Source organism: Haliotis rufescens, unplaced genomic scaffold (assembly GCF_023055435.1).
Source record: "Haliotis rufescens isolate VD_foot unplaced genomic scaffold, xgHalRufe1.0.p SCAF_35, whole genome shotgun sequence".
In the NCBI taxonomy this organism is placed as follows: domain Eukaryota; kingdom Metazoa; phylum Mollusca; class Gastropoda; order Lepetellida; family Haliotidae; genus Haliotis; species Haliotis rufescens.
The window spans coordinates 1893097-1908638 of record NW_025964057.1 but is presented as its reverse complement, the minus strand read 5'-3'; the positions used below and the strand labels follow the sequence as shown (position 1 = coordinate 1908638).

General features: G+C 43.5%; 1 protein-coding gene across 1 annotated transcript; it reads right to left on the bottom strand.

Moving 5' to 3' along the window:
• Positions 1 to 928: 928 nt before the first annotated feature.
• LOC124134417 lies at positions 929 to 14344 on the bottom strand. The gene is made up of 7 exons (XM_046499209.2): positions 13758 to 14344; positions 12487 to 12635; positions 11727 to 11844; positions 9742 to 9832; positions 4671 to 4827; positions 3343 to 3510; positions 929 to 1477 (listed from the first exon to the last, which is right to left on the bottom strand). The coding sequence occupies exons 1-7, from the start codon at positions 14237 to 14239 to the stop codon at positions 1047 to 1049; spliced, it is 1596 nt and encodes a 531-aa protein (XP_046355165.2). The 5' UTR covers positions 14240 to 14344; the 3' UTR covers positions 929 to 1046.
• Positions 14345 to 15542: the final 1198 nt, after the last annotated feature.

Genomic DNA, 15542 nt, shown 5'->3' with positions numbered 1-15542 from the left:
AGAAAAGAAAACTTATATATTATTTCCCATAATACATATCTCCAAGTATGGAATTTAAATCCGAAATAGCATATCATAAACCTTTCAAAAGAAGATTCAAGTTAAAAACCAACGACCCACACAGTTTACAGATGAGCATAGGTGGCCCAGTCGTCTAAGGCAGAGTTGCGTCCCTTGGGCACGCCAGAAACCTATGTTTGAGGGTTCGAATCCCGGTTCGCCCCGATTATCTTTCTAGGTTTGTCAGCACCATACCCGTGCTCGTGGGTTTCACCACATGGGTAAATGTCTGAGACCTGCATCACTTTGGGCATCCCTCCCACAGTTAGCTGTCAGCTGGTTTACTGTTCAAAGTAGCTTTAAAACCCAACTCACTCCCTCACTCACTCACTCCCAGGGCAGCATAATGAAGTGCAAACCCTACGATAAGAATTAGTCCTGTCCATAACTACGTCACAATGTTTAACATGTTTGTATTATTTCAGTAATTAGTGACTTTTTTCATAATTGACTGATGTATGTTTGATGAACGATTTCAGACATTCTACTTTATTTACCTTTGCAATAACGCATTAAAACATGTCCAGATTAACAGATCATTAGTTGTGCTGATGTAGACATTTCCGGATTAAACGGTGCACGGGCTAACAAGGGTTCACAGAACAAAATTGTACCATAATTGTCTCATCCTTGTAATGCCTTAGTGAGTGAGTATTGTTTTACGCCACTTTCAGAAATATTCCAGCCATATCACAGCGGGGGAGACCAGAAATTGGCTTCACACATTGTACCCATGTTGGGAATCGAACCCGGGTCTTCGGCGTGACGACCTCACACTTTAACCACTAGGCTACCAAACCGCCCCGCAATGCCTTTGTATTAATTAGGGCTGTACATATGACTATAAAGCAAACAAAACATTGCAACATGTTTATTTTACAAAATTCGTGAACAAATGATGGTTTAAGGATGATTTTCATTGTTTTTAGTTTTAGGCACAACAAAACATTGCTACACGCATGCGCGTGCGCATACACTATCATCCTTCACTGACTGGATGACCTACTGAAGACTGGCGGTTTATTGAACTCCAGGTAGGGGATTCTAATTGATGACACGGTTCCCTGGTCATCCCTGGAGAACGAGAGTGGAAACCCTTTGGGGTATTCAGGATAACCGACTATTCGAAAAGTGAGCGGGAAATCCAGAGTCTGGTAGAACTGATCACCTGACTTAAGGTTAAGGTCACCGCGCAGCAGGACGCCGAACGAATACTTGAGTTGCCCGCCATCTTGAAACACCCGAAAAGTCCCAAATGCTGGATGAATATAGTCGCCAACATATTCGCTGATGTCGGCGGGGTCGTCCGTCGCTGTGGCATCCTCGTAAGCGTTCCGCCTGGGTCGGGGCTGTTTCGGGGGGTCCCAGGGGGCCGGGTAGGTGCACCCTGTGGTGGAGTTTAACCACGGAGTCTCACCTGCATCAAACAGTCAATGAGGAAGTGAATTCCCTGTCTGCGTGTTCCTATTTATACTACCTTGTAAAGATTGTTTCTGAATACTTGTAGAACACCCATCCACATCAGTTTACTGTACTATATTATTATTATTATTATTATTATTATTATTATCATTATTATTATTATTATAATAATAATCTGCATTTCAGAGCTGAATGCTCGCAATAAAGATAAAGCCACAAATACTTATGCTGTACCCGTCCGTTCATATTCGTCTGGTGTTGTTGATTTGACGAAACAAGAAATTCAGGGTTTTGACACCCTCACACGAAGAATCATGTCAGACAATAGATCCCACCACCCTCGCTCTTCCCTCAATCGCTTATATTTACCATTGATAATAGGAGGGCGTGGTTTGATTAATGTGGAGGCTCTTCATGATAGAATTGTTTTGAGCACTTTTGCACACATTCATTTGTCTGATGAACCTTTTGTGAAGCATGTCAAGACTCATGATGAAAACAAGGCATTCCACAGTTTATTTAAACGAGCCAAGGGTGTGGTACATTATCTCAATGTCAGTGTTGATTTTGTTGATGGTTCTGTACTGCTGGACGGTACAGAAATGAGTGTCAACCAAGCGAAGTGCCATATGAAATCAGCCCAGACTAAGTTTTTCAAGGAGAGGCTGTCTGAACGACCACTGCATCGAGTTTATGTGAAGTGTGTTGAGAAGTTCGGCAATCCTGCAGAGTCCTTCACTTGGATGAAGTCGGCTGGCCTGAAAAGTGAAACAGAAGGCTTTCTGTTTGCTGCTCAGGACCAGTCACTTCCCACTCGAAACAGTCAATGTGTGATTTTGCATCAAAATATATATATGAAATGTAGATTATGAAATGAATTTAATGAGACTGTCCAACACATTGTCAGTGGATGCTCAGCTTTGGCACAAACACAGTATCTTAAGCGACATGATGGAGTGGCCCGATCATGTTATTACCGTCTTCGCCATGCTTGTGGTTTTGACACAGAGGTCAATCCATGGTACGACCCGGAATATGTAGAGGGCGTCATGGGAAATGATAAATACATAATTCTTTGGAATAGGCCCGTATACAGCCTCAGACGTATCCAGGCCAACAAACCTGATCTTGTCCTTTTTGATAAATCCAATGAAATCATTTATGTTATTGAATTTTCTGTCCCTTGACAATAATGTGATTGACAAGATTCAGGAAAAACATGGCAAATATGCGGACCTCGCGTTCGAAATGTCACGCTTGCATACCAAGTACCAAGTTGTGGGACTCCCCATTGTTCTGGGTGCCTTAGGTTTGGTACCTCCCAATCTGTTGACTGACAATGGGAGAGTACCCGTGTTTGCTACAAGGAATACAGCCCTTCTGACTATCTGGGTAATGCAGAAGGCTGCAGTTTTGGGGAGTCTACACATTCTCCGAAAAGTTCTGGGTGGGTTTGATTAGACAGCGCTTCCTGGGAGAAGTCCCATTCGCTATCAGGGCTGCGTGTAGATGGGGCAAGGGCCCTGAGCTGATGATGAGCTGAACCAGCCTGACTGTGCCAGGATCACCCAAACCCTCTTTGCTGCATTTTTTATTTTAATTTGTACATCATCATCATCATCGTCGTCGTCGTCGTCGTCATCATCAATTATTATTAATAATAATAATAATAATAATAATAATAATAATAATAATGATAATGATGATAATAATAATAATAATAATAATAATAATAATAATAATAATATTTAAAAAAAATTAATAATAATAACATCCCGATGAGCCTTCTAGGTATTGTTCTATTTAAACAGTGCTATTTCAACTTCAAAATGACAAAATGACCACAAAGGCTTTAGGTACCCAGCAAAACGTCGAGGGCGTACATGGTGATGACGTCGCGGACGGTTTCCCCCTCCCCGTTCCTGCTGCCGGTGATGCCGACCCACACCCCAACCCCAACATCCGGGAGGAAGGTGAGGGTGGCACTGTAGCTACTGTACTCCCCCGTGTGGAATGTCTTCACGTACCCTGCAACACAGACGGCTCTCGTCAACGACACAGACACAGACACGAGTAAGTCAACATAACGCAACAGTTAAAATCTATTATAACTCGTTAAGAGTCGAGCTGTCTGATTGGCCAGATGTCATCTGGTAAGAACTCATGCAAATCAGCTTGTCTCCCTGTTCGGATGTCTTGACGCAATAATGTTTGATATGACGTTAGTACTTGCAGTGTATAAAAATTCCCAAAATTTCAGTCAGACAACCGAACTGACTTTGAAAAGTTACCAGACCAGATAAAATGTTGCTTGTTCAGAATATCCTAGACAAACGATCGCAAGTAACAAAAGGCTAGTACCGTTTAATGTTTGTTCTCATCGGTATCTGAAAACTCATATCCATAATTACAGAACAGCCGATATCCCACCCATATAGAATACATGCCCATTGCTAGGGCGTCGCCATTTTGGCAACAGTAACCAGAGCTCCATACACACAGTAGGCATCGCACTTTTAGAGAATATTAGTACATGCACTGTTATGAACAATACAAGCCGAAAATATTAACTACGAGCGTTCTGATTGGATGATTTCGAGCATTTAGCCAACATTAAACGAGGACAGAAATTTGATATCAACATACGAGGAAATAACTCAATAATGTGTTCAACGTATACAGTTAATTTACCTCTCACATTGAATTAAAACTAGAATGCTTAGGTAATTTAGGGAATACAATAATAGCCCGACCATCAAAACTGACCCTCCGTCAGCAAAATAGATCGTCTCGGGCTGTCGGACAGGCGGATATTTTAAACATTGGTGCTTGCCAGGCCACAACTGTCCGTGTAGCTTGTGAACTCCCAATGATACATTGGTTTCTTGTGCCAATAGCGATAACATCGACAGCGATGGGGGAAATGATGTTTGGGGTGATCAATCGAGATTTCTCCTACGTCGTTTTCCAGCACGACACTGCTCGACCATACTCCATTCACAATATTTCCTAGCACAGAAACACATTCCTGATCTCCAGTGGGTTAGATGAACTTGATAGGCGTATACGATGACGTCATCGTGAGCCTCAAACATTGTAGGGCTTGCAACAAAAGTGGAATAAGTCTGGAATAATAACTTATTAAAGACCCAAACATAAACGTCTAGTTTTCGCTATTATTACTCTACCATTGTAAATTCCCTTCATCCAACCAAGGCCGTAGTCGAAGCTGAGGTTGTCGACTGGGAATGTGTCGCGGTGGATGCCACCAAGACCCATCGTCATAGAGGCGTCGTGAGTCTCCTTCAGCACAGACTTCGTTATGACCTGACGCCCTGCGCTGTCCTGCATACAGGGAAATAGTCAAGAGTCAGTATTGCATATGCATTCAATTGTAAACTTTTTACTGCAGTGCTATTACGTTCTTACGTTCGGTAAGATACGGTAACCATGGTGAATAAACAAAGTCGAGATAAGTAATAATGATGTTTTGCCCGTGAACATTAATTGGCGAGGAATGATAATATATTTTTTGGCCCACCGAAAATGTTATCTGTAGTGGGGCACTTGCTCACATTTATTCCAAATTCTGCTAACACTTTGCTGGGATCATGAGGGCAATGATCCGATATGAGATTGTCTTTATTCTCCTGATCGAACATACAATATGGCCGTCATATCACCAATATTGAAAAAACACATTTTCCTTGCTGTTGCCCACCATTTTTGGTCAGAATGTAATGAGATATGGTTTCAAGTTTGTAGTTTTTCGCGATAGTAAAACATGTTAGACCGTGATTTTGCTTGTGCAACATGACAAAGTTCCTTCATTCTCTCGAAATGCATTTCTGGGCTATGTAAGCATAATCTCCTCAGAGACCACGACAGCAATGACGCTGAACGTCACGTTTGTTGCCTCTAATTGTGACGCCTGTATTAGTTCAAGCGGTTCGATTACGTTTTTCAAAATACCCGCCACAACAGCCACATTGAAAGATCCTATTTATGGTCTTTATTTGGCAAGTTTTTTTAATGGCCTTTGGTATGCGTTTAGTTATTACTAGTGAGGTTTAAAACTTATTCTATTTTTTCGCAATATTTTCAGATATTCGCAATTTTGGCATCCTCTGTGAACTTCCCAGGGATGAGGTGAGGTGAAATGGGGTTTAACGTCGAGATTATTGCACTTATATAGAGGTGAGGTGAAATTGGGTTTAACGTCGCGTCCAAGATTATTGCACTTATATAGCGACGTGCATGCACGTGTATGTGTGTGTGTGGCTGCTTGTACTAGTCCGGACTGATGCCGATTTATAGTGCTAGCTATAGTGCTGACTCCGAGCCGACCAGTCCTTGTTTTAGCCCCTTAATGCCGAGCGCCAGACAGGGTAACAACAAGTACAATCTTTTAACGTCTTTTTGTATGACGCGGCCCGGGATCGAACCCTGGACCTTCCGCTCTCCGGGCGGACGCTCTACCACAAGACCACGGAGGCGGTCACTTATATAGAGACGTGCATGCACCTGTGTGTGTGTGTGTGTGTGTGTGTGTGATTGTGTGTGTGTGTGTGTGTGTGTGTGTGTGTGTGTGTGTGTGTGTGTGTGTGTGTGTGTGTGTGTGTGTGTGTGTGTGTGTGTGTGTGTTGCCGCTTGTACTGGTCAGGATTGATGCCGATTTATAGTGCTAGCTCACTGAGATACCATGCCACAGTTTAACATGAATACCCCACTCAGACACAGTATACTGACTCCGAGCCGACCAGTCCTTGTTTTAGCCCTTTAATGCCGAGCACCAGACAGGGTAACAACAAGTACCATCTTTTAACGTCTTTTGGTATGACGCGGCCGGGGATCGAACCCCGGACCTTCCGCTCTCCGGGCGGAAGGTCTATCAACAAGACCACGGAGACAGTCGAACTTGCAAGCAGGTAGAAAATCAACTTTGGCATGTGTCTTTCTCCTTATGACGTCATCATATTATGTTGATTACATCATAAGGATTTTAGTGGTGTTTTTGTCAATATTAATCTACGAAACAGTTTAATCTTAATTCTGACAGCAACGTTAGTTACGTGTTAAACTGTTGACAATAAACTCATGTGATCTACAGCTCTACTTGACTTAATTCCTTGAGTGAGTGAGTATGGTTTTACCGCTTGTAGCATTATTCCAGCAATATCACGACGGGGGACACTAGAATTGAGTTTAACACATTGTACCCATGTTGGGAATCGAACCCGGGACTTCGGCGTGCGAAGCCTTTTATTACTAGTCGCCATTTTAAGGTTTTCGGACATAGATGTGGCTAAAATGCATACTTGGTACCGACCGTCTTCCCTTCAAGGGAAACTCTAACAGTGAAGAAGTCGGTGACCTTGTGTGTACACCGTCTTTACCTCAACTCTTAAACATTAATTCACATTCACAGAAGCGCCGTGGCGTAGCCTAGTGGTTAAAGCGTTCGCTTGTCACGCCGAAGACCCCGGTTCGATTCCCTATATGGGTACATTATGTGAAGCCCATTTCTGGTATCCCTCGCCATGATATTGATGGAATATTGCTAAAAGCGGCGTAAACCCATACTCACTCACTCACTCACTCATTCACAGAAACATACCTGATAATTTCCATAGCGATTTTTTTTAAAAACAATCATCAAGAAATTCAGATTTTAAAGGCCAAAATGGGTCCCCTCCTTTGTGGAGATAGCTATTGGCAGGGTTTTACAAATTTGATAATTTTATGAGCAGCTGGGTTAGCGCCCAACATTACACATGTGTGTACCTGCATGAGCGACCAACATTACACATGTGTGTACCTGGATGAGCGACCAACATTACACATGTGTGTACCTGGATGAGCGACCAACATTACACATGTGTGTACCTGGATGAGCGACCAACATTACACATGTATGTACCTGCATGAGCGACCAACATTACACATGTATGTACCTGGATGAGCGACCAACATTACACATGTGTGTACCTGGGTGAGCGACCAACATTACACATGTGTGTACCTGGATGAGCGACCAACATTACACATGTGTGTACCTGGATGAGCGACCTACATTACACATGTATGTACCTGCATGAGCGACCAACATTACACATGTGTGTACCTGGATGAGCGACCAACATTACACAAGTGTGTACCTGCATGAGCGACCAACATTACACATGTGTGTACCTGGATGAGCGACCAACATTACACATGTATGTACCTGGATGAGCGACCAACATTACACAAGTGTGTACCTGGGAGAGCGAGCAACATTACACATGTGTGTACCTGGATGAGCGACCAACATTACACATGTGTGTACCTGGATGAGCGACCAACATTACACATGTGTGTACCTGGATGAGCGACCAACATTACACATGTGTGTACCTGCATGAGCGACCAACATTACACAAGTGTGTACCTGGATGAGCGACCAACATTACACATGTATGTACCTGGATGAGCGACCAACATTACACATGTGTGTACCTGGATGAGCGACCAACATTACACATGTGTGTACCTGGATGAGCGACCTACATTACACATGTGTGTACCTGCATGAGCGACCTACATTACACATGTGTGTACCTGGATGAGCGACCTACATTACACATGTGTGTACCTGGATGAGTGACCTACATTACACATGTGTGTACCTGGGTGAGCGGCCTACATTACACATGTGTGTACCTGGGTGAGCGACCTACGATACACATATGTATACCTGGATGAGCGACCTACATTACACATGTGTGTACCTGCATGAGCGACCTACATTACACATGTGTGTACCTGCATGAGCGACCTACATTACACATGTGTGTACATGGATGACCGACCAACATTACACATGTGTATACCTGCAAGAGCGACCGACATTACACATGTGTGTACCTGCATGAGCGACCAACATTACACGTGTGTACCTGGATGACCGACCTACATTACACATGTGTGTACCTGGATGACCGACCTACATTACACATGTGTGTGCCTGCATGAGCGACCAACATTACACGTGTGTACCTGGATGAGCGACCTACATTACACATGTGTGTACCTGCATGAGCGACCTACATTACACATGTGTGTACATGGATGACCGACCAACATTACACATGTGTATACCTGCAAGAGCGACCGACATTACACATGTGTGTACCTGCATGAGCGACCAACATTACACGTGTGTACCTGGATGACCGACCTACATTACACATGTGTGTACCTGGATGACCGACCTACATTACACATGTGTGTGCCTGGATGACCGACCTACATTACACGTGTGTACCTGGATGACCGACCTACATTACACATGTGTGTACCTGCATGAGCGACCAACATTACACGTGTGTACCTGGATGACCGACCTACATTACACATGTGTGTACCTGGATGACCGACCTACATTACACATGTGTGTGCCTGGATGACCGACCTACATTACACGTGTGTACCTGGATGACCGACCTACATTACACATGTGTGTACCTGCATGAGCGACCAACATTACACGTGTGTACCTGGATGACCGACCTACATTACACATGTGTGTACCTGCATGAGCGACCTACATTACACGTGTGTACCTGGATGACCGACCTACATTACACATGTGTGTACCTGCATGAGCGACCAACATTACACGTGTGTACCTGGATGACCGACCTACATTACACATGTGTGTGCCTGGATGACCGACCTACATTACACGTGTGTACCTGGATGACCGACCTACATTACACATGTGTGTACCTGGATGACCGACCTACATTACACATGTGTGTGCCTGGATGACCGACCTACATTGCACATGTGTACCTGGATGACCGACCTACAATACACATGTGTGTGCCTGGATGACCGACCTACATTACACGTGTATGCCTGGATGAGCGACCTACATTACACATGTGTGTGCCTGGATGACCGACCTACATTACACGTGTGTGCCTGGATGACCGACCTACATTACGCATGTGTGTGCCTGGATGACCGACCTACATTACACATGTGTGTGCCTGGATGACCGACCTACATTACACACGTGTGTGCCTGGATGACCGACCTACATTACACACGTGTGTGCCTGGATGAGCGACCAACATTACACATGTGTGTATCTGGATGAGCGACCTACATTACACATGTGTGTACCTGGGTGAGCGACCTACAATACATTTGTGTATAGCCGCAGTGTGTGTAGTCGCAGTGTGTGATCGCAATATGTGTAGATGCAGTTACCTTGCCTCCGCTGATGTGGAACTTCATCCACTTGGTCATGTCCACAGCGTTAGTGTACACGCCGGCAGCAGGGTTGATCTCTCGCACTATCCTGTGTATAGAAGTACACTTTACATATACATAGTATACGTGGTGTATAGCTTCCTCCCCATCCGGAGCGGTCGGGTAGCCTAGTGGTTAAATCGTTCGCTTGTCACGCCGAAGACCCGGGTTCGATTCCCGACATGGGTACAATGTGTGAAGCCCATTTCTGGTGTCCCCAACCGTCATATTGCTGGAATATTGCTAAAAGCGGCGTAAACCCATACTCATTCACTCCTCCCCATACTGTACAGAGACATACTTTCTTAACACACTGTACACATAACACACGCACTTACACATTTTATACGCACGTACACATAGCATACGCACTAACACAACGCATACGCAGGTACGCATAACATAGACATTGTATATACACACGCACACATAACATACGGGCTTACACATTGTATACGCATGTACATATAGCAAACGCACGTACATATAACATACGCACTTACACATATCATACGCATTTACACATAACATACGCACTTACATATAACATACGCACTTACACATACCATACGTACTTACACATAACATACGCACTTACATATAACATACGCACTTACACATATCATACGCATTTACACATAACATACGCACTTACATATAACATACGCACTTACACATAACATACGCACTTACTCATTGTATAGCACTTACACTTAGCATACGCACTTACACTTAACCTACGCACTTATACATAAGATACGCACTTACACATTTTATACGCACATACACATACCATACGCACTTACACTTAGCATACGCACTTACATTTAGCATACGCACTTACACATAACCTACGCACTTATACATAAGATACGCACTTACACATTTTATACGCACATACACATACCATACGCACTTAAACATAACATACATACATACACATAACATACGCACTTACACATTGTATTCGTGTTCCGCTGCATTCACCACTAGTCCAGTAATATCAGGATGGGGAGACTGGGAAAGCGCCTCACACACTGCACTCGTGTTGGGAGGTCGAGTACATCGCGAGTCGACGCCCTCTCCACCCAGGCTACCTCGACGCCCTCCATCACGATAACAACTTATGTACACCATGAGATACGGGTTGTGTATATGTTGGTTTACACTGCAGTCCGTGTTATTGACGTCGGAATGTAAAAAATCGAATCTAGACCAGACAAGCCAGTGGTTGATATATGTGACCCATCAGGAGAAAAGAGACCTTTTGGGTGCTAGGACACAATTGTGCTGTGACGTGATAAAGAAAGACGTTCGACATAAACTTACTTCCGTAAAAGTCGACATGTGTGGGGCGATGTACATCAATTTCGTATTGTTTTCTCGTAAGTTTGTTATGTAATAAAAACGTTATTTCAATGCATTTCAGCATGCCTATTTTCAATTAAACAGACATTATATCTCAAAACTGCAGTTATTACATAAACAGTCACATGCATAAGTCTGAAAATGGAACTTTGCAGAAAATGAGTCAAAATGTTTGATGCCATGTGACCATGTAATAAATATGTATTAAAGCTTATGAACTGTACTCATGTGGTCCTAAGATACTGTAGTTTTAAATAATAAGAAGAAGTAAAAAATGTGATTTTTCACCAATAAGGTCCCTTAATTCATAGTTGGTCACATATTTCATATTTTGAGAAATACGTCCCGCGCCATCATGATATATAACCTGCCTCGAAGCGGGGCGGTGGGGTAGCCTAGTGGTTAAAGCGTTCGCTCGTCAAGCCGAAGGCCCGGTTCGAATCCCCAATTGGGTAAATCGTGTGAAGCTCATTTCTGGTGTCCCCCAAAGTGATATTGCTAGAATATTGCTGAAAGCTTGGTAAAACCACACTCACTCACTCACTCACTCATCTTGGAGCAGCTGGTAGGCTTACGGCATTAAAGCTTTCTCTGGGTTCTGCACAGCCGTGGAGTTGATGACAGTGTAGGAGTAGGCGGTGTTGGACCAATCAGCTGCCGTCAACGTCGTGCTCACGCGACTTCCGGTCATATCTGGGCAAACATGGCACATCTAGAACTTCCATTATCGTGTCTCCAAACAAAGAGTCTGTCAAGAATCAGAAATGAATGCTGAGCCAATGCATCATGCATGTATAACAAACTAAATCCCATGCATGACGTTCACGTAAATCATAGTCATGGAACGACATGGAAGAGACAAGTGAGTGAGTATGCTTTTACGCCGCTTTCAGCAATATTCCAGCAATATGACGGCGGGGAAATCCACAAATGGGCTTTACATATTGTAACCATGTCGGGAATCGAACCCGGGTCTTCGGCGTGACGAGCGAACGCTTACCCGACCGCCCCTGGAAGAAACTAAGTGTGTAGAACTTAAACAGTGTGAGTAAAAACAACGTATACCACAGATGAAGTAAACTACCGGGCGAAAGTAAGTATACACTGCAACATTGGATATGACCAAAATATAACAAACGTTTTCAAAACGTTACTGGGCTGAAAACAGTCGCGGAAACACTGCAAACCTAAAGTCCATAACACATCTCGTATTATATACATCACTATCGAATAACTACTTCTTGCTGTTAGACGTGGGTGTATAATTTCTTTTGCCCGGAAGTTTGTATTGCCCGGAAGTTTGTATAGCCCGGAAGTTATACAGGGTCTACCGACTTAGTGGTTTGTATATGCGGTTATACACTCCGTCCTCCCAGGTCTCGCCCGTAGCGTTCTCCAAGGCCGCCCCCGCCACCACGAACAGGTAATTGCTGTACAGGAAGCGCTGACGGAACTCGTATCGAACAGGAAAATCCTTCAGCCGTCTGACCATTATGCGAACAAGGAAGTGCTATGGGTTAATTCATATACAGATCAATATACATAAACTGCAAGTGATTCCATGGCACTTGACTGACTAACCAAACAATTATTTACGTTTATGTTACCATTAACCTAAAAATATACAAATTAGGCCGTGCCCTCTAGCACACAATTGTTTCCTGATTTGACTGATTATTGAGTAGGCGTCACAGTTTTCGTATCGTAAAGATGTTTTGTGTTAATGATGTGTTTTTTTGTTAAAACAGTTAATGCAATTATAAAGTGCATTATGTATGATTCTTAATTTGCCCTTTGTTTCTTTGAGAGGCATTTAGAAGTTGGAGTACTTAGTAAAGATAAGATATATGGATGAACAACTTCTTTTTTACAATTTGGTTCTGACACCGATATCAAGCAACACTTCCTGGATATGGTAGTTAGAACCTACACCGAAACGTCGCTGCTAAACGTAATTAAGAACTTTTTCATCCATATATCTTATATTTACTAACCATTTGTTGATTTAGTTTACTATTTCCGCTGATACTTTTGTCAAATTCCACCATAAAGCTCCCAGTGTAACACAATTCCTATATTATCTTTAATAATATACATACTAAGCATCATAAAAATAAGTGAGTGAGTGAGTTGTGTTTAACGCCGCTTTTAACAGTATTCCAGTCATATCACGGCGTTCATAAAAATAAGAAACATCAGAAACATACTAAACATAGTTATCATCATAAGGCGCAATGTAGTAGTGACCTTGTAGTATATGTACTGACATATATCTCAGTTAGCGTGAGGGAGGGTGAGGGGGGGGGGGGGGGACGACGGGTGGACCTGTCGTCTAAGGCGCCGCGATTCGCTGTGCAGAGTTGCGTCCCTTGGGCACACCAGAAACCTATGATTGTGGGTTCGAATCCCAGTTCGCCCCGATTAGTTTAGGTTTGTCAGCATGTCCGTGCTCGGGGGTTTCACCGAAGTGGTAAACGTCTAAAACCTGCATCACTTCGGGCTTTCCTCCCACATTAAGCGGACACGCCGTGGTATAACTGGTATACTGTTAAAAGCGGCGTTAAACCAAGATAATTTTGATATTTCAGTGACAAAATGCAACTCACTCGGCGATGTCCACGAGGGTGAGGTTCATGACGGCGGTGCTGAGGCCCCAGTAGGACGGCATGCCGAGGCGGTGAGACAGGAGATCCCGTAGAGAAGCCCTCTCCGACCGGAACTGGTCCTGGAGCCGGAAGCCAGCAGGGAAAATATTCTTGAGAGGTTCGTCCCAGGTGACCAGTTTTCTAGCGACGGCGTCAGCGGCAAGGGTGGCTGTGAACGCCTTCGACTCCGACCCGATGTTGAGCAGCGTGGTCTCCGTCAACGGCGCGTTTGTTGTGATGTCCCTCAGTCCAAACCCCTTCGTGTAGACACTCCCGTCCTTTTTAACTAGCGTAAGAGAAAGACCTTTGACGTCGCGACACTTCATGACGTCGTTGACGTAGCGTTCAAGATCTGCGAATGTCGCTGCATCTTGTTTTGGGCGTCCGGGATGAGTAACACATGATCCCAGTAACAGAAACAGAGAGGCGAGCGCCTTCAGCATCTTGAGCGTGTAATGTCGAAGGACACACTGAAGCTGATTCGCATGCCCTGTGTTGAACTGACCCACTTCACCTCTACCATCCCACCCAGCAGTCAGATAACACGGGGGTCATACCATGGTTGTCATCTCCGGCACAACACAACATCGCCATCCGTCTCATCCATAAATCGTGCCACCGAAAATTACCGGCATGTTTAGTGAATACTACCCTGATGTATCAAGATTAAAAGGTTCATGATACCAACACTTTAAAGAATTACCAAAATTCGAAAATTTCATATTACTTAAAAAAATATATGCTTACTGATTTCAAAATTTCGCACATCAAATCATCATTTGCCCATTGAAACCGGCCGATGGCGAGGGTTACTGAGAGAAAAGCGTGTCTTTACAGTATGCCATTCATCTGCTGTTGGAGACGGGTTTCACTATCTTTTTAGGTGTGAAGCTTTTCCCAAAGAATTGTTATATTTGGCCAAATATGTTTACAATACGTAAAATATTATCACCTAAAACTATATACACTTTGAAACAACTGTCCAGATTCAATTCAGTTTGGGGGCGGTGATTTTCTCGTTCTCATACAAGTGTTCGCTCGTCACGTTCGATTCCCTACATGACTATAATGTGTGAAGCTCATTTCTGGTGTCCCCCGCCGTGATACTGCTGGAATATTGCTAAGAGCGGCGCAAAACCATACTCACTCACTCACTGTACATTTGAACATACACTCTTCAAAAAAAGAAACGCACAGGTAGTATGTAGTTCATTGAACCTGACCGGTATATAAACTGGATATATGTTATTGGGAAATGTCGGTGGCCTGATATTCGACAAACGGTGCGTCAAAACGCAGCCACGTTAGAACGCACCACAGACACTCCCACAACTGGCCAACGCGTTACAAGCAGAAAGGCGCAGATTTCCGCAGGACAGAATTCGTACACTTATCCAGTCAGGGCAGAGGAGATGCAGAGCCGTGATTGCTCCCAGAGCCGGTCACACGAGTTCAGTGGCCGTATGTGACATGACAATGAACAGTTTCCATGCCTTTGTACAACGACAACATGTGACTATCCAACTCCAAAATTTCATATTGGTACCTATGATATTAGATTAAATATATCGACTTCAATAGGTACAATAAATTTACTAAATATCTACATGTGCGTTTCCTTTTTGAAGAGAATGTTATAACGTTAAAGTGTCTAAATCACTTATTAAAACATATTATCATCTTGATCGTCAATGCGTACATAATATATATATATATATATATATATATATATATATATATATATAT

Coding starts and splice junctions, on each gene's coding strand:
- LOC124134417 (XM_046499209.2), bottom strand. CDS start 14,239: ATGCTGAAGGCGCTCGCCTCTCTGTTTCTGTTACTGGGATCATGTGTT. Junction 3,511..4,670: donor GATGAAGGGAATTTACAATG/GTAGAGTAATAA, acceptor TCTGTGTTGCAG/GGTACGTGAAGACATTCCAC. Junction 1,478..3,342: donor CGCCCTCGACGTTTTGCTGG/GTACCTAAAGCC, acceptor TGTTTGATGCAG/GTGAGACTCCGTGGTTAAAC.